The sequence below is a fragment of the Callithrix jacchus genome, chromosome 9 (genome assembly GCF_049354715.1).
Source record: "Callithrix jacchus isolate 240 chromosome 9, calJac240_pri, whole genome shotgun sequence".
NCBI lineage: Eukaryota > Metazoa > Chordata > Mammalia > Primates > Cebidae > Callithrix > Callithrix jacchus.
This window is the reverse complement of record NC_133510.1, coordinates 122,603,473-122,627,245: the sequence shown is the minus strand read 5'-3', so window position 1 is coordinate 122,627,245 and position 23,773 is coordinate 122,603,473. Positions and strand designations below refer to the sequence as shown.

The window sequence follows — 23,773 nt, the reverse complement described above, 5'->3', positions numbered from 1 at the left end:
AGTGCCTCATTTATTTTGAGGAAGTAATTTGCTTACCCAAGAAAGAAATCCACACTTGGGAAGGCGACTCCGGCTCTAGGCTATGTGATCTCTGGGGCTTTTAGAGGTCAGAAGCCTGGTGGACAAAGCTTCCCACCAGAAAGGGGATGTCTTAGGTTCAAGTCTGATAGTGCCTCCTTATGAGCCAATCGTATGAGTTGCCAGCTTGAAACTTCAAAGGATTCCTGCTGTCATTAGAATAAAAACCAGAATCCTTGAGTTTTATCCCTTTTTGTCTGCGTTTCAGTTTCTTGAAGGTGTTATGGTCCCTTTTGACCACGTTTGCACATGTGCTGCCTGTAATACTCTCTTCCCTGCCTCCCTGCTCGCCCATTTACATGCTTTATCTAAATCTTAGTTTAAAGCTTCTTCCTTGGAGGAAACTTCTCTGATCGCCATCCCCAGCCCAGACTAGGTCAAATGCCCTGATTATTTGTTCGCACATTTTCAAGCTTTCCTTTCATGGACACTTCTCACAATAATAATGACTACACAGCCCATACATGTTCATAAGTATCGACTCAAAGGATCATGAATAACCAGAGAATTCCTGAGACGCAGCACAGCAGAGTGGCAAAGAGAATGGTTTTTGGAGTTAGAAATGTCTGGATTTGCCAAATATGGTGATTCGCACCTGTAATCCCAGCATTTTGGGAGGCCAAGGTGAGGGGATCGCTTGAGCAAGGAGTTCAAGACCAACCAGGGTAGTATAGTGAGATCCTGTCTCTACAAAATTAAAAAAATTAGCCAGGTGTGGTGGTGTGTGGCTGAGGAGGAGGATTGCTTGAGCCCAGGAGTTGGAGGCTGTGGTGAGCTATGATTGTGCCACTGCACATGAGTCTGGTTAACAGAGCAAGACCCTGTCTCAAAAACAAAAATAAACCAAAAAGAAAGTCTAGATTAGATTCATGGCCTTATAATTCACTGGCTGAGTGACCCTGAACTAGTCACATAGCCTCTCTGAGCCTCATTTCCTTACTGATAATAGTATCTACCTTGTAGGATTATTGTAAGAACTCAGAGAAGTGATACACATAAACAACACAGCTCAGTGCCTGTCACAGAGAAAATGCTCAGCTACTGCAGTTAGTGTGATTGCTATTATTCTAAGCTTTATTTGCCCCAGGAGTCCAGAGAACATACCTGGGTGCTTTTCTTTGCATCCCATTTTCTATCGTGATTGTCCTCCGGGCATCCTCCCGAACCATCTCCAGGAGCTTCTGCAGATCTGATGAGAATATGAGAGGTCACTTTTGACCAGAAGTCACCCCTGAGACAGGATTGTGCAGGGCAGGGTGCAGGCCTCAAGCTGGGGTCACTTCTGCTCCCGAGGGTTGGGATCTGGAGAGGGATTCCATCGGGGTCCAGAAGAGGTGGCTCATAGTGTTAAGTAGGTTGTGAATCTGATCATGCCACGCCCCTGCTTAAAACCCATCAGTGGCTCTGTGTTTCTTTTGGCTAATGCCTGTAATGCCAGCCCTTTGCATGGTCAAGGTGGGTGGATCACTTGAGGCCAGGAGTTTGAGATCAGCCTGGCCAACATGGTGAAACCCTACCTCAACAAAATGTACAAAAATTAGCTGGGCATGGTGGTGGGTGCCTGTAATTCCAGCTTCTCAGAAGGCTGAGGCCCGAAAATCACTTGAATCTGAGAGGCGGAGGTTGCAGTAAGCCAAGATCATGCCACTGCATTACATTCTGGGTGATACAGTGAGACTCTAAATAAGATAATAATAATAATAATAATACAATAAAAAATAAATTCCTTTAATGTGGCCTGTAAGGCCTGCCAGGATCCATCCGCTCTTTTTATCCCTGGTTGCATCTCCCTTCCCTTCCCCACCTTAAACTCTACTGCAGCCAGGGAGAACTGTTTCCAAAGCTGAGAGGAAACCATCTCGCTCAGGAAACCCTCTCTGATCTCCATTGGCCTGAATTTTTAAACCAGTAATACACAGGCTGAATTCAGCTCTCAAATGTGTTTTATTTGATTCCACATTAAATAAAAAGATGTCAACCTTTTTAAACTGGGAAAATTCAGACCTCCAGCTTCCCTAGAAAGGAGTTTGAGATGGGACTACACCGCCCCCATTCCTGCTGTATGCTAGATGTGCCTTTAGATAGGCATGTGCTCTCCAGCTCCCCACAGCTCCCACCACTCCTCCTTCCCTGACCTAACTTTTATTTTCATACTTAATATTGATTTTGGCTGGGGGCAGTGGCTCACACCTATAATCTCAGCCCTTTTGGAGGTTGAGGTGGGAGGATTTCTTGAGCTCAGGAGTTCGAGGCTAGCCTGGGCAAGATGGAGAAACCACCATCTCTACTAAAACAAAATATATAAAAAATTAGCTGGGTATGGTTGGGTGCACCTGTATTCCCAGCTACTCAAGAGGCTGAGGTGGGAGAATCACCTGAGCCTGGGAAGTCAAGGCTGCAGTGAGCCAACATCACGCCACTGCACTCCAACCTGGATGACAGAGTGAGACCCTGTCTCAGAAAAAAGAATATTGTTGATTTTGTATAGTATAGAAATATTTCTTCATACCCAACTGTTATGGGTTGAACTGTGTGACCCTTTTTGCCAAGATATGCTGAGGTCCTCATAACCCAGGACCTCAGTCGATGACATTATTTGGAAATAAGATCACTGCAGACTTAATGATAGTTGTGCCATTTAACAATGGAGACACATCTTGAGAAATGCATCATTAGGTGATTTTGTCATTGTGCAAACATCATAGAGTGCATGCACATAAACCTAGGTGGCATAGCTTACTCTACACGTAGGCTATGTTGTGTATACAGCTTATTGCTCTCAGGTCACAAACCTGTTCAGCATGTTACTATACTGAATACTGTAGGCAATTATAAAACAATGTTAAGTATTTGTGTATCTAGGCATAACATAGAAAAGGTACAGCCAAAATATAGTATAAGAGATAAAAAATACACCTATATAGGGTACTTATCATAAATGGAATTTCCAGGACTGAAAATTGTTCTAGGTGTCAGTGAGTGGAGTGGTTAGTAAATATGAAGGCTTAGGACATTACTGTGGACTTTAAAAACATGTACACTTATGCTACACTAAAGTTACTAAAATATTTTTCTTTCTTCAATAATGAATTAAACTTAACTTACTATAATTTTTTACTCTGTAAGCTTTGCACTTTTTAAGCTTCTTGACTCTTTTGTAACACAGCATAAAACACAAACACATTCTATATCTGTAAAAAAAAGTTTTCTTTCTTTTTCTTTTGAGACGGAGTTTTGCTTGTTACCCAGGCTGGAGTGCAATGGCGCCATCTCGGCTCACCACAACCTCCGCCTCCTGGGTTCAGGCAATTCTCCTACCTCAGCCTCCCGAGTAGTTGGGATTACAGGCACGCTCCACCATGCCCAGCTATTTTTTTGTATTTTTAGTAGAGATGGGGTTTCACCATGTTGACCAGGATGGTCTTGATCTCTTGACCTCGTGATCCACTCGCCTCGGCCTCCCAAAGTGCTGGGATTACAGGCGTGAGCCACCGCACCCGGCCCCAAAAGTTTTCTTTTTTAATATCCTTATTCTTAAAGCTTTTTTCTATTTAAAAAATTTTTTTGCTTTTAAATTCTTTTTGTTAAAAACTAAGGCAAGGTATGGTGGCTCATGCCTGTAATCCCAGCACTTTGGGAGGCCGAGGCAGGTGGATCATTTGAGGTCAGGAGTTTGAGATCGGCCTGGCCAACATGGTGAAACCCTGTCTCTACTGAAAATACAAAAAAAAAAAAAAATTAGCCAGGCATGGTGGCAGGTGCCTGTAATCCCAGCTACCTGGGAGGAGGCTGAGGCAGGAGAATTATCTGAACCTGGGAGGTGGAGTTTGCAGTGAGCTGAGATTGCACCACTGCACTCCAACTTGGGTGACAAGAATGAAACTGTCTCAAAACAAAAAACAAAAAAACTAAGCCACAAACACACACATTACCCTAGGCAAACACAGGGTCAGGATTATCAATATTACAGTCTTTCATCCGCATATCTTGTCCCCCTGAAGGTCTTCAAAGGCAGTAATACACATGGAACTATCATCTCCCACCACTGCCTTCTGGGATATCTCCTGAAGGACCTACCTAGGGCTGTTTTACAATTCACTTTCTTTTCATAAGTAGAAGGAATACACTCTAAAATTACAATAGAAAATAAAGTATAGTACATCTATAAATGAGTAACATAGTCATTTTATCATCAAGTACAGTACTATGTACTGTACATAATTGTGTTATACTTTTTTTTTTTTTTGAGACAGAGCTTCGCTCTTGTTACCCAGGCTGGAGTGCAATGGTGCAATCTTGGCTCACTGCAACCTCCATCTCCTGGGTTCAGGCAATTCTCCTGCCTCAGCCTCCCAAGTAGCTGGGACTACAGGCACGTGCCACCATGCCCAGCTAATTTTTTGTATTTTTAGTAGAGACGGGGTTTCACCATGTTGACCAGGATGGTCTCGATCTCTTGACCTCATGATCCACCCGCCTCGGCCTCCCAAAGTGCTGGGATTACAGGCGTGAGCCACTGTGGCTGGCCCCTGTGTTATACTTTTATATGCAGTATAAAATGAAGTAGGTTTATTGACACCAGCATCATCACAGACCTGTGAGTAACGTAGTGTGCTATGATATGATGGATAAGATATATTAGGCAATAGGAATTTTTCAGCTTCACTCTAATCTTATGGGGCCACTGTCTTATATGTGGTCCATTGTTGACTGAAACATTGTTATGTGACAGGTGATTGTAGTTATGTAAAGGTAAAGTCATACTGGAGCAGGATGAACTCTCTATCCAGTGACTAGCATCCTTATAAGTAGGAGAGAGTGACACACAGGGAAAAGATGTGATGTCAGGGGCTATAGATTCAAGTGATGCATTTATAAACCAAGGCATGCCAAGGTTGGCAGCACCCACAAGAAAAGTCAAGGAAGAATTCTCTCCTGTGGATTTCAGAAGATGCATGGCCCTATGGACACGTTGATTTGGGATGTTTAGTATCCAGAACTGTGAGACAATAAGTTTCTGTCATCAGAAATTTTACAGCAGCTATAGGAAATGAACACACTGACACTCCAAAAAGTTGGGAAATGAAATAGAGATGGAATAAGTTACCATCCTCAAGAAAAGTGGGAGAGCGGAATTGAATGGTCCTATCTTATGTGGATACGTATTTGCAAATTCCTGGATACCTTGATTCTTTCCACTCCCTAGCATGGAATCCGCTTTGATACAAAACCATGAGCTTTGGGACGGCTTTCTCCGGAAAGTTTGTAGCTGTTCACGGTGCTGAAATATCACAGTGTGAGGTTGTCTCTTGATGACTGTGAATACTCCAGAATTTCTTCCCAGATTTATGAACAAGAAGAGAGAAGAAGGCACTTGGAGTGAGAAGAGGAGGAAATACACAGACAGAGAGCCATTGGAAATCAGAGCTATATCAAGAAATAAAAGAGAGGAGACTTTTGAGATGGCTTTTAAATTCCAGGAACTAAGAAGAAAACTTTGATAGCCAACTACTGGAACTTGAGCAACCGAAGAGAGCCTTAAATACCTATCCTTAGTGCTGCAACTGGATTGCATCTCACAATGAACAAATATGCTAGATGGTTGTCTCTACTGGGTAAAAATAATTTTTGATTTTTATTTTCTATCTTTATGGGAAATATTGGTGGCTTGCACCATCTCAGAATAGACAGTAGAGTGGCTGATGTTGATTTCATTCACTTTTGATAGATCTATCACATTTTCCTCCCTCCTCTGGGATTCTGGAAGAATGCTCTCTTCCCATCTCCATCCATTGCACCTGGTAGGGTGCCCACCTGTGGACTCCTGCGGCAAATTGTCCTTCTGACCCCCATCATAGCACTGATTTCATATGATGGTCATTGCCTGTTCACTTGCAGGTCTTTCCTCTAGTCTGTGAGTTCCTTGATGTCAGGGGCCACATTTTGTCTTTTTATTGATAGCACCTGGCAGCATGCTTAGCACATGGGGTCTCAGTCAACAGTTGCAGAATGAATAAGTGGACAGCTAGGGAGAGAATAGAGGGAAGGACTTGGGACCGTGAGTTAGATTTGGATAGCAATGAATGATGACAATGCCAGTGTAGACACCTTATTCCTTAGTGGGTACCTGTAGCTGGCTCAAGCTCAGGTCTCAAAAGTCATACTGGAAGGGAGGCCTGAAGCTCAGTGCTTCCCGAGACCATTTGTGTCCAACTTTGTATATTAATGCAATTACTAGATGCTAGGGAAAGAATGCCTTTCCTTAGTGACTTTGGAGCCATCCAGGCTGTGATAAATGTCAGCATTAAGCCATTTTCTACTTCAGCTCTCAGTTTGTGGGCATGATTCCATTTAACCTGAACTTGACCTTTATTTTTGTCTTGTCATGCCCACCTTCCCTAGAGCCACACATCCCAGAATCTTTGGAGTGTGCCCAGAAGCCTATTAGCAAGGGAGCTGTGATTAGTTCTCCTAGTTTCTTCTCTTCTCTTTGGAACCAAGCATCAACATCTGACTGCTCCACCACTCCTGCCCCTAACTCATAAGCAAACCAGCCCAGGGGTAGATGGATATGGATATCAGCAAATGATCACAGTGACCTGGTACATCAAGCAGCCCTTCCAAGGCACCAAATGACAAATTATATCCCCAGAGAAAAAATTCTGACTTCCTTTCTCCATCTTCCATGCCCAGACTGTCTAAGAATCTCATCCTTGAATGCCTAAATCCATTTCTTCTTTTGGGGGAGAGGGAATAGAGGAGGTCTTTTTGTTGTATGGGGCTGGTTTGAAGGGAAACATGAGATGGTATAGGACCCATATTTTGAGATGCTATTTAAGTGAGTTTCTCCTCTAATAGTTCCAAGACTCAGAGCTTCAAGACTGGCAGGAAGAACAGCCTGGGCTTTTGTTTCTTGGGAATCTCTCTGCCATTGATTTGGGGAGGGAATCATTCCATGGAGAGGCCACAACCTGCTGTCTCCAGTGATTTGCATCCACAAAGACCTCATTATGCAGAAGCCTTGGAAATTAGATACTGGTCAAACAGTGTGTCTCTCAGAATAGGACTCATGAATTCAGAATCAATTTGAGGAGGTTTTAGAAGGCAAGAGAGGCTGGGAATTAATCTACTTTTGTCAATGCTGTGACAAATGGGATGGAGGTTAAGGTATAAATGGAGGAAAAGATTTGGGAGGCTAAAGTAACAAACTTTTCCTCCCAGGGGATAATTCATTTTTTCAGCCATTTTTGTGTCCCTACTGTGTGCTAGGGTGAAGGTAAATAAGATGTTATTGTTGCACACCTGCAGGGAGCTCACAGTTGTTTTCACCTTCTTTCTTAGTAATTGAACTGTGATTCTTTCTGTGCATATAAGGGGAAGCATTTGCTGGCTCATTTTTTCAACTTCCTTTGTAGCTGGGCATGACCCTGTGACTAAGTTCTTGGCAGTGAGATTTTAGTAGAAGTGTAGTATGGAGCTCCTGAGAAGGTTGCTTAACCACAGCTGGGAATGGGCACTTTCGTACTTTGCTTACTTCCTTTTCCTACAGCCTAGAATGTGGTTGTGATGGCTGGAGTTCTGGCAGCCATGGTGTATTGTGAAGTGATGTTAAGGATGGCACAGAAGAAAGAGAAGGAAGTAGGATCCCTGATGATCTATTGAAGCCACCTTACCAGCCCTGGACTGATCTTTAATCTGTTCAAAAAATAAACTTTTATCTTATTTTTAAGCCACTGTTTTTTAGGTCTCTGTACTCAGCCACAAGAAGTTCCTACTGGATACAGTGAGATGCATTTTAAGTTAAAGTTAATAATTCAATAAAAGCAAATACTAACTACTAAGAGGCAAGAGTAGAGGAAACCTGGGTGAGTCAGAGAAAGTTCCACAGAGGAGGGAACATTTGAGCTGGGTCTTGAAGGTTGAGCAGGAGTCCACCAGACTGAAGGGTCAAGGATGAACAGGCATTTCAAGTAGAGAAAGTCATACAAGAATGTGCATTGTTTACAAAGAAGAAAGTGTTTTGATGAGGTTGGTGTGCCCCACTTAAGATGTGAGCTGGCAAGAGTTGACCTGGGCAGCCTGGGACAAGATCAGAGGCAATGTAGTAGAGAAAAGGGAGAGTCACTGAAAGATGTTGATCTAGAGAGAACTATAGTAGATTTTTAATTTAGAAAGTCCCTTCTGACTCAACATGCAGAAAAATAAGTGAGTAAAGGCAGGACAAGAAGCTGAGAGACTAGTTAGGAGGCTGTTGCTATTGTCTAGGTGAGAAGTGAAGAGACTCTAGACCAGAGGTCTCAAACCCAGGTGGCCTCCAGGGGCCAGGTACCAAAAATGAGTGACATAGGTTGATGTAAAAAAAAATCAGATTTTTCTCTTGGTCCATCTTTTATTTTTTCCTGAATACTTGGGTAAAGCAGAGCAATCAAGCTTGATTTGAAGGCCAGATTGCCTGGGTTCAAGTTCTGCCTTTATCACTTACTAGCTGTGTGATTTGGGGCAAATAACTTAACCTCTCTGTGACCCAATGTTCTCATCAGCAGAATATGCATGAAGACGTTCTTCTGAAGATTAAATGAGTTAATGTACATGTAAAGTTGCTGATACAAAAATACTTTTTTTTTTTTTTTTGAGACCAAGTTTCACTCTTGTTGCCCAGGCTGGAGTGCAATGGCGTGATCTTGGCTCATTGCAACCTCTGCCTCCCAGATTCAAGTGATTCTCCTGCCTCAGCCTCTCGAGTAGCTGGGATTACAGGCACGTGCCACCATGCCTGGCTAATTTTGTATTTTTAGTAGAGACGGGGTTTCTCCATGTTGTTCAGGCTGGTCTCAAACTCCCAATCTCAGGTTATCCACCTGCCTCGGCCTCCCAAAGTGGTCATATTACAGGTATCTGGCCCCAAAAATACTTTTAAGTGTTAGTTATAGTTTTATCATCATCATTCTAAAGAAAACAATGGGGCAAACGTGATAATAATGGTCACACACTCAGCCAACTGGAGCAATGAGTGGGGCAATAGGGAGTGATGAAGACTGTGGAAAACTGGAGAATGTAAACCCCACATAAAGGGCCCAAGCTCCAGTTGATTGTTGTTGTTCAGGATTGCAGGCCCACTGTTGCCAAAAGGAGTGATTTATTTTATCTGTAGAGGTGGGGTCTGGCTATGTTGGCCAGGCTAGTCTTGAACTCTTGGCCTCAAGTGATCCTCCTGCTTTAGCCTCTCAAAGTGCTAGGATTCCAATTGTGAGCTGCCATAACTGGCTAAGAGTGATTTGTTTGTAAAAAGTCAGAAGTTTTAATCTTGATCTCTTTTTTTTTTTTAGGCAGAGTTCAGTCTTGTTACCCAGGCTGGAGTGCTATGGTATGATCTCGGCTCACCACAACCTCTGCTCCTGCCTCATCCTCCCTAGTAGCTGGGATTACAGGCATGCACCACAACACCCAGCTGATTTTGTATTTTTAGTAGAGACAGGGTTTCTCCATGTTGGTCAGGCTGGTCTCAAACTCCTGACCTCAGGTGATCCACCCACCTTGGCCTCCCCCAAAATATCTTAAAAAGTCACAGCTACTTTTCAAAAAACACATTTTTTTGTGTGTATGCTAAACAAAACGTAAGTGTCAGGATCTCCTTATGTGCCTCCAGTTCTCTATCTTTAAACTAAGACAAAGGCAATAGGTATGAAGAAGTTAGAGTTTGAAGGAGTTTTAGTAGACAGCACTGATTGGAGCAGGCAAGTGGTTGGATGTGAGGGGAAGGTGGTCACTGGGGAAAGGCCTATGGTGTTGCAGGTGCCTAGATGCTCCATTTAGCCCTCCCCTCATTGCAAAGTCTCCTTCCTCTCCTACTCCCTTCTGCGACCAGTGCCAGTGTTCTGCTTGTCCCTGGGAGAACCATGTACAAGCTCTGGGGCTGAGGCGGGACCTTGGGGCTGAGGCAGGACCTTGAAGCTGGGCTCTCTCTCTACTCTTCTTATTTAATAGCAAGGCTTTAGATTTGAAAAAAAAAAAGAAGACATAGATATAACATTAATAACCACACGAACACCTTGGAAAAGCAAACCACATCTAGTCCCTCCTGTACTGAAAACTTTCCAGATACCTCCTCTTGCACCTGGAGTAATTCTGAAGTCTTACTTGCTCTGCACAGGTCCTGCATGCTCTGGCCTCTGCCTCCCTCCCCAGCTTGAGGTCTTCAGGTGTCAGTTCAAACATCGGACCTGAGAGAGGCTTTCCTTGATGGCCCTTGCTAATTTAGATCCACACCCACCAACAGTGTCTCTCTATTCCAGCATCCTGTTTTATTCTCTTCTGAGCACATATTATATGCAATTGCCTTGCTAGTTACAACTTTCTTTTTTATGATTTTGTTTATTGTTAGAGACAAGATCTCACTCTGTTGCCCAGGCTGGAGTGCAGTGGCACAATCATAGTTGGCCACAATCTTGAAATCCTGGACTCAAGTGATCCTCCTGTTTCAGCCTCCCAAGTAGCTAGGACTACAGGCATGTGCCACCATCCATGGCTAATTTTTAGAAAATTTTTTGTAGAGATGGGGTCTCACTGTGTTGCCCAGGCTGGTCTCAAATTCCTGGCCTCAAGCCATCCTTGTGCCTCGGCCTCCCCAGCTATTGGAATTGCAGGCACCCAGCCTGTGGATTTCTTATTTGTCTCTACTAGAATGTAAGCTTGGGAAGGGCAGGTACTCAAATAACTGTTCTGGGCACACAGTAGGTGCTCAATAAGTATGTGTTAAATGAAAGAAGATTCAAGAAATCCATAAGTAGCCAGGAAGCTGAGGTGGGAGGGTTGTTTGAGCCTGGGAGTTTGAGGCTACAGTGAGCCATGACTGTGCTACTGCCTTCCAGCCTGTGCAACAGAGTTAGACCTTGTCTTTAAAAAATTAAAAGAAAGAAATCTATAAGAATCACTTAACTGCTGATGGTCTATCTTAGTTTCTTCCCATCTCAGATAATATTTCCTCTGTTCAGAAAATAGCCTTTTGGGTCTTGGAAACTTTTCCAGCACCCTGTTGACAAGCAGGGGTGTTGGGGACTTTTCTCACTGGCAGTCATTACTTTGAACCCTGACCACCCATCACACCCCAGTGTGTGATGCTCCCCTCCCTGTATCCATGTGTTCTCATTGTTCAACACCCACCTATGAGTGAGAACATGCAGTGTTTGATTTTCTGTTCTTGTGTCAGTTTGCTGAGAATGATGGTTTCCAGATTAATCCATGTCCCTACAAAGGACATGAACTCACTATTTTTTTATGGCTGCATAGTATTCCATGATGTATATGTGCCACATTTTCCTTGTCTAGTCTATCATCAATGGGCATTTGGGTTGGTTCCAGGTCTTTGCTATTGTAAACAGTGCCACTATGAACATACGTGTGTATGTGTCTTTATAATAGAATGATTTATAATCCTTTTGTATATACCCAGTAATGGGATTGCTGGGTCAAATGGAATTTCTATTTCTAGATCCTTGAGGAAGTGCCACACTGTCTTCCACAATTGCTGAACTAGTTTACACTCACACCCACCAACAGTGTAAAAGTGTTCCTATTTCTCCACATCCTTTCCAGCATCTGTTGTCTCCAGATTTTTAAATGATTGCTATTCTAACTAGTGTGAGGTGGTATCTCAATGTAGTTTTGATTTGCATTTCTCTAATAATCAGTGACGATGAGCATTTTTTTCATATATTTGTTGGCCTCATATATGTCTTCTTTTGAAAAGTGTCTGTTCATATCCTTCTCCCACTTTTGGATGGGGTTGTTTTTTTCTTGTAAATCTGTTTTAGCCCTTTGTAGATTCTGGATATTAGCCCTTTGTCAGATGGGTAGATTGCAAACATTTTTTCCCATTATGTTGGTTGCCAGTTCACTCTAATGATTGTTTCTTTTGCTGTACAGAAGCTCTGGAGTTTAACTAACTTTTGTACTTCTGCTCACTTCCATCTTTAACCATCAGGGCCTCACAGAGATTCTTGGTCTGCCTTGACCTCCTTTTTCGCCTCCTTGAATCTATGCTACACCCAATCCTTGTTACTCAGCCCAGCCTTGGCTGCCCAGGCATTCCAGATGGTGTGAGAGAGAACACTGGCCAAACAGGGAGGTTCAGCTGGACACCACTGAGGGGACACCACAGGTGAGGAGAGAGCAGAAAGATGTCCCATGCATCAGAGTCAAGAATGTTGTGGTGGGCCATTCCTTGTCTTAACCTCTCGTCTTTCTACCTTCTCCATCTTTCTGTATGAATTCTTCTGGATCCTTCTCTTGCTTTTCCTATCTCCCTTTAGTAAAGAAGCTCAAGCCAGAAAGTTCTGAAAATGAATTTTTTATATGACTTATGGAATCCAGTCATGATTCTATCTAGTTGAGGTCCACAGCACTCCACCCAAAATATTGTGCAAAATTGTGTATATGTGTGTGTTTGAATTTTTGAAGGCTCATAGATTCCAGTAAGTTTTCCTTCTTTTCCTCCCCCTTCCCCTCCCTTCTCCTTCCCCTCCCCTCCCCTCCCTTCCCCTCTCCCCACCTCCCCTCCCCTTCCTTTCCCTTCTCTTCTTCTCTTCTTGTCTTTTCTCTTTTTGAGACAAGGTCTCACACTGTTGCCCAGGCTGGAGTAAAGTAGCAAATCACAGCTCATGGTAGCCTCTACCTCCTAGGCTCAAGTGATCCTCATACCTCAGTTTCCTGAGTAGCTGGAACCACAGGCACATGCCTCCATGCCTGGCTAATTTTGAGGGGTATTTTTTATTCTGTTTTGTTTTTCATTTTTTGGAGATATGGGGTTTCACCACGTTGCCCAAGCTGATCTCAAACTCCTGAGCTCAAGTGATCTGCCCACCTCCATCTCCCAAAGTTCTGGGATTACAGATGTAAGCCACCATGCCTGGCCTAATTGGATTTTTTTCTAAAGGACTTGTTTCTCTCAAATTTTGAGCCACTGAAAAGGCTTTCTCAGGGTGAAGATCACAGAGTGATACAACTTTCATCTGTAAAATGTTCAGAAAAGACAAGTCAGCAGAGACAGAAAGCAGGTTTGTGGTTGCCTGGGGCTTCTGGGTAAGAAGGGCACAAGGTTTTCTTTTGAATGGATGGAAATGTTCTGAAATTAGATTGTGGTGATGGTTACACAACTCTAAGTTTACTAAAAATCACTGAATTGCACAGTTAAAATAAGCAAATTTTATGGTATGTAAATGTTTAACAAAGTAGACACCAAATTTCAAAGACTTAGTGTAAAAGAGGATATAAAATATCTCATTAATAATTTTTACATTGCTTACACATTGAATTGATAATGTTCTGTATAAATTGGGCTAAATAAAAAAAATATTTTTTTGAGTCTCTCTCTGTGGCCCAGGCTGGAGTGCAGTGGCGCGATCTCAGCTAACTGCAACCTCCACTTGCCAGGTTCAAGAGATTCTCCTGCCTCAGCCTCCCAGGTAGCTGGGATTACAGGCATGTGCCACCACATGCAGCTAATTTTTGTATTTTCAGTAGAGACGGGGTTTCACTGTGATGGCCAGGCTGGTCTCAAACTCCTGACCTCCAATGATCTGCCTGCCTCAGCCTCCCAAAGGGCTGGGATTACAGATGTGAGCCACCATGCCTGGCCTAAATAAAAATATTTTTAAAATTAAAAAAGGGCAGTTGGTGACCACAGGCTGTCTCCCTAGGAGAAATGGCTCAGGGCAATGCAAGTTATAGAGTGTATTTCTGATCTCCACTGGGAAAAACAGAGAGGTCCAAGAAAATCGAACAAGGATGGGGGATCCCATGCCACCTTTAAATGAGTGGCAGTGGACTTGAGGCAGGAGGGTTTCTTGACGTCTGGCTTAAAGGCAAAGGGTCAGGGTGGATGAGTCAGATCTCAGGTATGACTTACTCATATGCAGAGCTTCTTCGTCTGGCTTGGTTGAAGATGACTCATTGTCCTCAATGTCCTTGCTGCTGGTTACCTGGGTGTTCACACTCGGAGGCTCATCTGAGCCAGGGTTCACAGAGATCATGCTGCTCTGGGGAGAGGACCCCCCACTGGTCCGATTCAGACTGAGTGTGGAGCCTCGCCGGCTTGGTTTTCGGCTGGTGACCCGCATCGCAGGAGTTTTGAATTTCTTGGTCTAAAGGAAAGAGATGAAAGAGAGGTTTGAGGAAGGAGGGGGGAAAAGATGGAAGAAAGGAAGAAAAGGAGGGAAGGAGGGAGGTAGGGAGGGACAGCAGACAAAAGCAAAGCCTGGGTCTAACTGTGAATTCCTTCTGGCTCTTCCCAAACACCAGGACACATACTCTGGATCTGGAGTGACCTTTTGTCACAAATCGAGATAATTGAAAAATGTGTATGATTTGAAGCAAATGTGACAGAGTATATTCTATTGAATGAGCACATAGTTGCCCAATAAATCACCATAGGAAGCCAAATGTGTTCTTTTCCATGATATTATCAAGGCCCAGAACATGTGTTTTTTTTTTTTTAATTACATTTTACGTTCTGGGGTATATGTGCAGAACGTGCAAGTTTGTTACATAGGTATACGTGGGCCATGGTGGTTTGCTGCATCCTTCACCCCATCATCTACATTAGATATCTCCCCTAATGCTGTTCCTCCCCTATGGCCCCATCACCTGCTATCCCTCCCCTTTCTCCCACTCCCCCAGCAGGCCCCAGTGTGTGATGTTCCCCTTCCTGTGTCCATGTGTTCTCATTGTTCAACACCCACTTATGAGTGAGAACATGCGGTATTTGGTTTTCTGTTCTTGTGTCAGTTTGCTGAGAATGATAGTTTCCAGCACTTTTCTTTTGTAATAACTATTGGAGTTGATTTTCAACCTTTGTATGAGGATTGGTCTAATTTTTAGCCATATCTTGGTTTTGGCTCCAAATTGCATATTTAAACTTCCCAGTCCCCCAGTTGACACCTGGGCCTCAAATAATCATTTGTAATCATGAAGGTTTTCTAAAGAACACAGGATAGGGAAAATTCTAGGCCTGACATTTAGGAAGTGAAGTGGGAGGAAGCAGATTTGTCTGGTGCAGTGACTTTCTTGGGGGAGAAGCCATGATTATGTGGACTAGGAGAATTGGATGAGAAGTTCTGGAAGGGATTGAGAGGTATGTAGGGAAAGTCCTGTGGGTTTTTGGAAGGAAAGGAGTAAGAGAGAATACACACATACTGTGTGTGTGTGTGTGTGTGTGTGTGTGTACCTTCCTGCAAGATTGGTATCACTTCAGAATACACTGTTTGGAGTTACATCCTCATGATCCAAATTTCATGGAGGCTTCCTAACCTCCTCAAGGTCACAGCAGGAAAACAGCAGAACTAGAATCCAGACCCAAGTCAGGCTAATGCCAAAGCTCATTACTATGCTTGGCTTCAAAATACTTCAAAAGGTTTTTTTTTTTTTTCCGGTGGCATTGACGTGTCCTTCATCCCATGCTAATGATTCCTTATGATATTTAAAATGCCAGGGTTATACAGGGGGAAATGGGCCCTCCGCTTCTCTAGAGAAAGAGCTCAACACAGAGTGGGCTATAGTTTATATTCACTTAATAGTACTAATTTTATTTGAGCACATTTAAAATGGAAGCTCTTGATGGGTAGACTGGTGTCTTCTTTAGATGAAACTCATAGCGTTTGATACCCTGGCAAAGGAGACAGGGAGAAGACCACGCCAAGATTTAATATGCATTGCACAAGGTGGAGAGAATTGTATTCAGCAGAATTCATTTCAGGGAGTCCACTGTATGTGATCAGAAGCAATATTTTGAATGGCTACCTTGTAGGGCCCTGATTACGGGTGGAACCTTCTTGCATTAGAAGAGAGGAGGATTTCTTGGTTGGGGAACAGAAGGGAGAGGTGTGGGCCTTAAGATGTGATCTCAGCTGGGCATGGTGGCTCACGCCTGTATTCCTAGCATTTTGGGAGGGTGAGGTGGGCAGATTGCCTGAGCTCAGGAGTTCGAGACCAGCCTGGGCAACACGGTGAAACCCCATCTCTACTGAAATACAAAAGAAATTAGCTGGGTGTGGTGGTGGGTGCATGTAGTCCCAGCTACTCAGGAGGCTGAGGTAGGAGAATTGTTTGAACCCAGGAGGCAGAGGTTGCAGTGAGCCGAGATCGTGCCATTGCACTCCAGCCTGGGCAACAGAGCAAGACTCCATCTCTCTAGAAAACAAAACAAAACAAAACAGAACAAAAACACCAAAACCAACCAAACAAACACAACCCCAAAAAGATGTGATCTCTCCCTGTGCCTGCCTCATCACTTTCAAATCTTCAGTGAAATTCTATACAGAAGGCTCTAGAATGTGATAGACTGGAGAATTGGATTTAACCAGACTGTCCAGAGGCCATGCAAGTTACAAAATGACTGATCAAGAAAAGCCAAGCACCCAACGCAGGCATGTCCTGTCCTTTGATAAATTAGGAGCTTGGTACAATGCTCCCATTGTCCTGATGCTACAGGACAAGAGCTTGCCAGATTGACAGAAGGCCCCTCTACTCTGTCACTGTGGAAAGAGATGATGTCAGAGCTCAGGGATGAAACATGTAGAAGGTGCCTCTTTCCATTTGACCTAGAACAATATGAATTCCTGACTCTAGAACCAGACTCTTCAGATCAATGTAATTTTTTATTTTTATTTTTATTTTTGAGACAGGGTCTCACTCTGTCACCCATGCTGGAGTATAGTGGCATGATATTGGCTCACTGCAACCTCTTTTTCCCAGGTTCAAGCAATTCTCCTGCATCAGCCTCCCAAGTAGTTGGGATTACAGGCACCCACCACCACACCTAGCTAATTTTCTTTTTTTTTGGATTTTTGGTAGAGATGGGGTTTTACCACGTTGCCCAGGATGGTCTTAAACTCCTCAGCTCTAGCAATCTGCCCACCTTGGTCTCCCAAACTGCTGGGATTAGAGGTGTGAGCCACTGTGCCTGGTAAGATCAATGTAATTTTTGAAGGCTGGACACATTGTGGCATGGGGCAGCCTGGAATCTTGCAGTGAGCACTGGAGTCAGAGCCAAAGGACCTCAGGGGTCCCTGAGTAAGTCAGTCTGCCCCCCCTCATTGATAAGTTTCCTATTTATAAGACAAAGAGAATAACCTGGGGTGATGGCACAAGAGCCTTCCATATCCAGGCTTCTATGTGTATCTTCCTTGAGCTAGAATTTCATCTTATGCTCCCAAAGTTGCCATTAATTAAAATTTAATTAACCATCCTAGCCAGGAAATCCAAAGTGAAAGGCTGACACTTGTGATTAATTGAAAGTGGCAGAAAAAATAAAATGTAGGGGGAAGATGTGACAGGCACTTGCTTGCCTTTTATTGAACGGAACCTCTCCGAATTGACTTAAATCCCTAAATGCTTCTTCTCTATTTTTTATATTTCACTCAGCAGTGGTGTTAACCAGTTGCTATGTTCCATCACAGTAGGGATTGATTTTTGGCAATGGAGGAAAAGAATTTGCTGAAACGTCCCTTACATTTCTATGAAGTAGGGGTTGCAGACTGGTGGCCCATGGGGAGACATGTTTAGCTACCCAGAATTTTACAAATTGGGAGGCCTTTATATAAAAATGTAAGTTTTTGGTTTCTCTTAGAAATAATAAGCTCGGGGCTCCCATTCTCCCAAGGTAAAATGAGCTAAAGCCACACAGATTCTTAACTTTAGCTGTGCAGGACTGCCGCAGTTTGCCACAGACCCCACCACTCCCTGCCGGTCGCATTCAGCCTGGTTTTTTATTTTATTAATAACACAATTTGCCTGGCCCCTATGAACATACAGAGGAGCATCAGGGGTTGTGTGAGCTGGTTGGGTTCCCTTTTTCAAAGTCCTTATTTTATAGGTAGAGAAACTAAGGCCCAGGAGAAGGACTTGTCCAAGGCCACACAGTGAACTGAGTCACCATGGCTGAGCCAGGTCTCCTGTATTCCAATTTAGTGATCCCTTATACCCAGAGTGGAACGTGCTGCAGCCCAGGGTTTGACCCACAAACTTGCTGGTGAATTCAGTTTTGCAAGAGTTCAAGCACAGCTTCCCCCTCCCCTCCTCCAATTTTAGTGGTGAATAGCCCTGAAGGATTTTTTCCCCCCAAAGGCTTGTGGCTCCTGCTGCTTTTTCTGTGCATTTCTGAAGACGGATGCACTCTGTATCTCCATAGCAACTTTCTGCCATAAAAACCAAGGCTCTTACTTCTTAAGCCTAGGAGCATCCTGAGGAAAGAGTAAGAAAATGGTGAAATTCTTCATGAGGGGAACTATAATCATGAGGTTAGGGAGAACAGGCTTTGGATGTTCATATGTTTAATCAACAGATTTATGTTTAAATGTTTAATAAACTATGTTTAATAAACAGACCCAGAATTAACTTCTGGCTCTGCCATTACCCAGCTGGGTAACGTCATGGAAGTCATTTAACCTCTCTGAGCCCGCAAATGCCTCCTCTCTCACCTGCGTGTAAGAACAGTACCCCACAGGGTTATTAAGAGGGCATAACTGGATAAAATACCTACAGAAGCTTCCTTAGCACAGAACCTAGCCCATTTACAATTATGTTGAGCAGTGGCCTCTAAATTTTATGTAGCCACAGTACTGCTAAGCATTCTCACATTTTTAAAGCGAGTTTGACTTCACTTATTTCCTGGCTTTCTTCACCAAAGTTGTGAGGTAGGCAGGAAAGTGCATTATATCCATTCTATGGGTTAGGGGACAGGTTCAGCAAACACTCTAGTTGTGTGCTCTATTACCCTTACCTATCTCAGTATTACCTCTTGCCGTTATTATTATTATTTGTTAGGCTTGTTTATTGAGCACATCAATTTGGGAGGCCCTGGGTTAGGAATAACTTTGGATGAACAGAATCTGTATCTTGGTGTTCTCTTAAATGCATGTTCTAGTCTGTAGACAATCTCGTCTGTTGAATAACTCATTTTTTATTTTCTTTTTCTCAGAGATAGGATCTCACTCTCTTGCTCAGGTGGGAGGCTGGAGTGCCGTGGTGGGATTATAGCTCACTGCAGCCTCCAATTCCTTGGCTTAAAATGATCCTCCCACTTCAGCCTCCCTAATACCTGGGACTACAGGTGCACACCACTATGCCCAGCTAATTTTTAATTTTTTTGTAGAGACAGGGTCTTGCTATGTTGCCCAGGCTAGTCTCAAACTCCTGGGCTCAAGCAATCCCCCTGCCTTGGCCTCCCAATCCTTTGGGATTACAGGCATGAGCTACTGTGCCTGGCTTTTATTTTTCTGACTAGGTTAAAGAGGAGAGAGAGAGACAGAGAGAGAGGGAGGGAGGGAGAGGGAGAGAGAAATGCCTGTTATTGATTTAGAAGATAGAGTGAGGTGAGTCCATTTCCTTCTGGTGACATCTTGTTAAGCAGCTGCTTAGCACCCTCCTCTCGTCCCCATTATGTGGCATCCAGCCAAATGTCATTTCTCCTATAATCCCCAGATAACTGTTTTAATTAAAATTTACAAAGAACCATCCAACAGCATGTGGCTCTGACTTTCCTTCACTCCGAGAACCAACTAGAAAAAAGAAATCCCATCAGAGAAAAGACTGGCAAAAATACTCGACACAAACTGCGGCCTCAGAGCCAAAGGGTTGAGTTGCACGTGGTTGGTTACCTTTGGCGCAGTGACGAAATGCTCCCACTTCTGTCCCACGGACTTGTCTTTATTGATTTTTTTAATGGTGCTCTTGCTTCCCCCCGGGTCCCTGAGTGAGAAACAGCTTAATGAGTTTCCCGTTTCCAGAACCTCGGTTTATTACAAGTTCTTTTAAGAAACGCAATAAATAGAGGAGGAATAGTGGCTGGGCTCTGTTAGGATTTCCGCCCCAACTCCTGTACTTGTGAAGACATGGGAGGGGTAGTTCTCCATAGTTGGCTCTTTTGAGTGAAATCGAGGTTTGGAGAGACTTTTGCTTACTGGGTGGAGGAGGGAGGTGGTATATATTTACATATTTTTTGCATCTATTTTCATTTTAGACCTAGTCCTCTCATAGAATCCTGGGCAGGTCTGCGATTACTCCTGGGGGGTGAATTGAAAAGCATGTTCATTTCTGAATCTTTGCTTTTTCTGTTGCCCAAGGGGTCGACTATCAGGGATATTTCTGAGAGACACACAGAGAATATTACTGGGTGGGGTTGGGAGTGGGGCTGATGGGGGTGGGTTACGCAATGAAAATCACTGATTGGAGGTTGATTGGGCAAAAGTTCTCTACAACGCTGTGGGCAAAACCCTACTGTGCCTTCTCACTGAGTCATCGTAATCACTATAACCTTGTGATATAGTCATTGTCATCCCCTTTTCAGACGAGAGAACAAGGAGAGTTTAAGTCATTTACAGTGAAACAAATGAAGCTAAAGCTTCAGGGCTCCTCACTTATGTGAGTCCCTCTTCCAGGACCCTGTACCTAATTTGATATTGTAATTTTGTATTTTTTTTTTTTTTTTGTAAAGTACCCTCTACCTAGTTTAATAAGCTTCAGGCTCTACAAAATCTGAACCTTCCTCTCATGGGTTGGGAATTTTCTGGAAAGGAGACTGAAGCCCAGTAGGTTCTGTGGGTGACACATCCGTAATCCCTTATCTGAAATCTGTGGGACCAGATGTGTTGCCAAATGAACGATTTTGGCATTTTGGAAAGGAAACATGCTGTGTATACTATATGTTAACATAACCCCTCTACAGGGGCTAAGGGGACAGCATCTTATAACCAAACACATGAATATTTCTGCAATTGAACACACTGATATTTACACTAGGTGGGAGAAAAAAGACCAGTAGTAGTTTTAAGTCAAACTTTGCTACCAACTTAGATTGGTTCATGTCAGATTTTGCTGCCAAATGACTTATGAAAAAACTGAGTTTTCAGAGCTTTTGGATTTTGGACTTGTGGCTATGGGGCAGTGGGTTTCTATTGATAAGAGAGCAGGCCCTCTCAGTGTGTAATCACTCAACCAACTTTACATATCTATTGATCAACTGACTGGTCTTTCAATCTCTCTGTCCATATATCTTTCCTTCCATTCATCCATCCACCTATCTCTTTCTTTATCCCCTTTTTCTTTGCAGAAAGAATTTTACATCATGAGGATCCTTTTAACTATTTGGCTAGCTCTTACTTAGCAGAGAGCAGGAACTTGAAATGAGATGATGAGCTGGGTGTGGCGGCTCACACCCAGCACTTTGGGAGGCCGAGGTGGGCAGATCACCTGAGGTCTGGAGTTCGAGATCAGCCTGACCAACATGGTGAAACCCCTTCTCTACTAAAAATACAAAAATTAGTCAGGCGTGGTGGCACGTGCCTGTAATCCCAGATGCTTTGGAGGCTGAGGCAGGAGAATAGCTTGAACCCAGGAGGCAGAGGTTACAGTGAGTCAAGATCCCACCATTGCACTCCAGCCTGGGCGACAAGAGTGAAACTCTGTCTCAAAAAAAAAAAAAGAAAGAAAGAGAAAGAAAGAAAGAGAGAGAAAGAAAGAAAGAAAGAGAGAAAGAGAAGAGAAGAGGACAAACAGAACTGCTTTGGTTTGGGGAGACACTGACAAGGGTCTAGGCTTGTTAGGGGCTGCTGAGTGCTGGTGGTTGTGGGCAGAAGGGAGGTGCTTTGATATAGAAGGCAAAAGGTCATCAAGATAAACCTAACTTAAGGCTGTCTTCTCATGGCATGGAGATTTGAGCAGCAGAATCAAAGGCTTTTCCCAGCTGGGGGTGTCTTCTCTTCACCGGTGGGACTTTGCTGAAGGTCTACCAGTGAACAGCCACCACACAAGAAATGTACACAGACCCAAAGTGGAAGTGGGGCTGGGGAGGTGGGGTGAGAATGTGCTCTAAGCTTTTTGTAAGACTTTACGTTTGATTACACAATAAAAAGCCCTCTGAATAATTAACAGTGAAGCTCATTTAAGCTGGTTCTGCCTGCCTCTCCCCCGAGTAATCAAATTAGGGGATATTTAAAATCCAGCCAGAGGAAGGAGCAATACTTCAGTCCTATAAACAATATTTAAACTAGCAGTGCTTTTGAAGTCTAATTTAAGGTTCACCCACTGGAAGCTTTAGCGTTATTTTTTTCACTTTGGAGCGTTTCTTTCAAGACCACAGGGCTTTTCGCATTTCCCTTTACTAACGCAGCTCCTGCTGAGCCTCCAGCCTTCTTCTTGAAGTTCAAAAGCAACCCCCTTTCCCCTTTTAAAATTAAATCTGGTCCCGGCAAAGCTTTCAAAATCTTAAATATTCAGGTCCAATCGGGAAGATGGAAGTTTTTCACTAATGCTGACTTCCAAGACGACCTGAAATCTATTGCGACTTCAAGGAGCAGGCTAAATGAGTTAAAAATGCAGCAAGATTCCCACAGACCTGAAAAAGCCCACAGCCCTTGCTCTTGCAAACCCATTGATAAAGGCCTGGTTAGACGGAATTGGTCTTTCTGATGTTTCATTTTCAGCAGCGAATAACCCAAAAAGGAAGATCAATAGGTGGAAAAAATAAAACCACCTAAGCTGCCTCATCCATTGCATTCCTTGTGGAGAAGGCAAAGAGAGTTGGTGGTCCTTCCTCCTGGCCTGGTGGGGTAAGCATTAGCGCCATCCACCAAATAGTTCCAGGTCTTCCCTGCTCTCTGAAGGCAAGTGTAGCACTGTGGCTTGCTTTGTTCAAAAATACATGAGTGAAAGTGACATGCGGGACTTTGGGTAGATGCTTTAAGAGCTAGTCCTAAAGCCGTCAGATTCCTTTTTCTGCCTCATTGATGGTGGAAGCTTCTATCAGCGTGAGTCCCTGAGTGACTATAATGAGCAGAGCCTCCCTGATAGACTTGAAAGGTGAGCCAAGGAACGAGCTTCTTTTACCTTAAACTGCTGAGATCTGGGGGTTGTTCGTTATGGCAGCCTAACTGACTTAGCTCACCCGTTTGATATCCTTGTGATTTACTGTCTGTGTGACCTCGGGCAAGTCTCTGAATATCAGGACCAGAAAAGTGTTATCTTGGTGGTTAAGCGTGAATTTAAGAATAGGCTGGACCAGCTGTTCGAGTCCTCTGTCTGCTCCACTGCTTCTTAAATGTGTGATTTTGTATAAGTGGTTTAGCCTCTCTGAGCCTCACTGTCTTCATCTGTAAAATGGGTAGATAATGGCTGTGAAAAATAGCTTTGTCAGCGGTGACAAAGGATTGCCATGAAGATGAAAAGAAATGGGGCTTGCTAAGGGCTTCATGGGTGCTGTGTCTAGAGATCTAAATACAGTTCAGCTGTTTACAACAATAACCTCTTTTCAACAGAGATTTACTTGTGGCTTAGAGGAGCAGCTGATGGTGGACAACAAGGCACTAGGGCAGATCCTTGGGGGATATGTAGCTATTATTTTCAGACCTTAATTTCCCCCTGCTGAAGCCTCCTAGGGGATCTAATTTTCCAGAAATCAAGGGACAAGGGTGTTGAGTACTGTCAAATCTTTTTTAACTGTGTCCGCCAAGCACATTTTGTTCCAGGCAGTCACTTGAAGATGTCTATCCACCGTGGCAATTCAGAGCAATTTTCTCAAATACTTCATGTTCTCTTTCTGAACTCCCATCTGGGGTAAAACATCTGCTTCCCGGGGGGGAAAGCTGTTGGCTAGGTTAGGACGTGCACATGTGTCCGTGACCGAGGGGAATAGCTGCTGATTCTGTAT

General features: G+C 43.6%; 1 protein-coding gene and 1 long non-coding RNA gene across 7 annotated transcripts in view; one reads left to right on the top strand and one right to left on the bottom strand.

The window, feature by feature from the left end:
- Positions 1–23,773, bottom strand: part of CCDC60 (coiled-coil domain containing 60) — a 216,865-nt gene that overhangs the window by 29,061 nt on the left and 164,031 nt on the right. For all 6 annotated transcript variants that reach the window (XM_035257788.2, XM_035257790.2, XM_035257789.2 and 3 more), the window contains 3 exons: positions 19,728–19,818; positions 13,982–14,216; positions 1,183–1,267 (listed from right to left, as the gene is read on the bottom strand). In XM_035257788.2, coding sequence (XP_035113679.1) covers positions 1,183–1,267; positions 13,982–14,216; positions 19,728–19,818 — 411 coding nt within the window. The remainder of the gene's footprint in view (positions 1–1,182; positions 1,268–13,981; positions 14,217–19,727; positions 19,819–23,773) is intronic.
- Positions 1–23,773, top strand: part of LOC118144365 (uncharacterized) — a 126,141-nt gene that overhangs the window by 83,489 nt on the left and 18,879 nt on the right. The window lies entirely within an intron of this gene.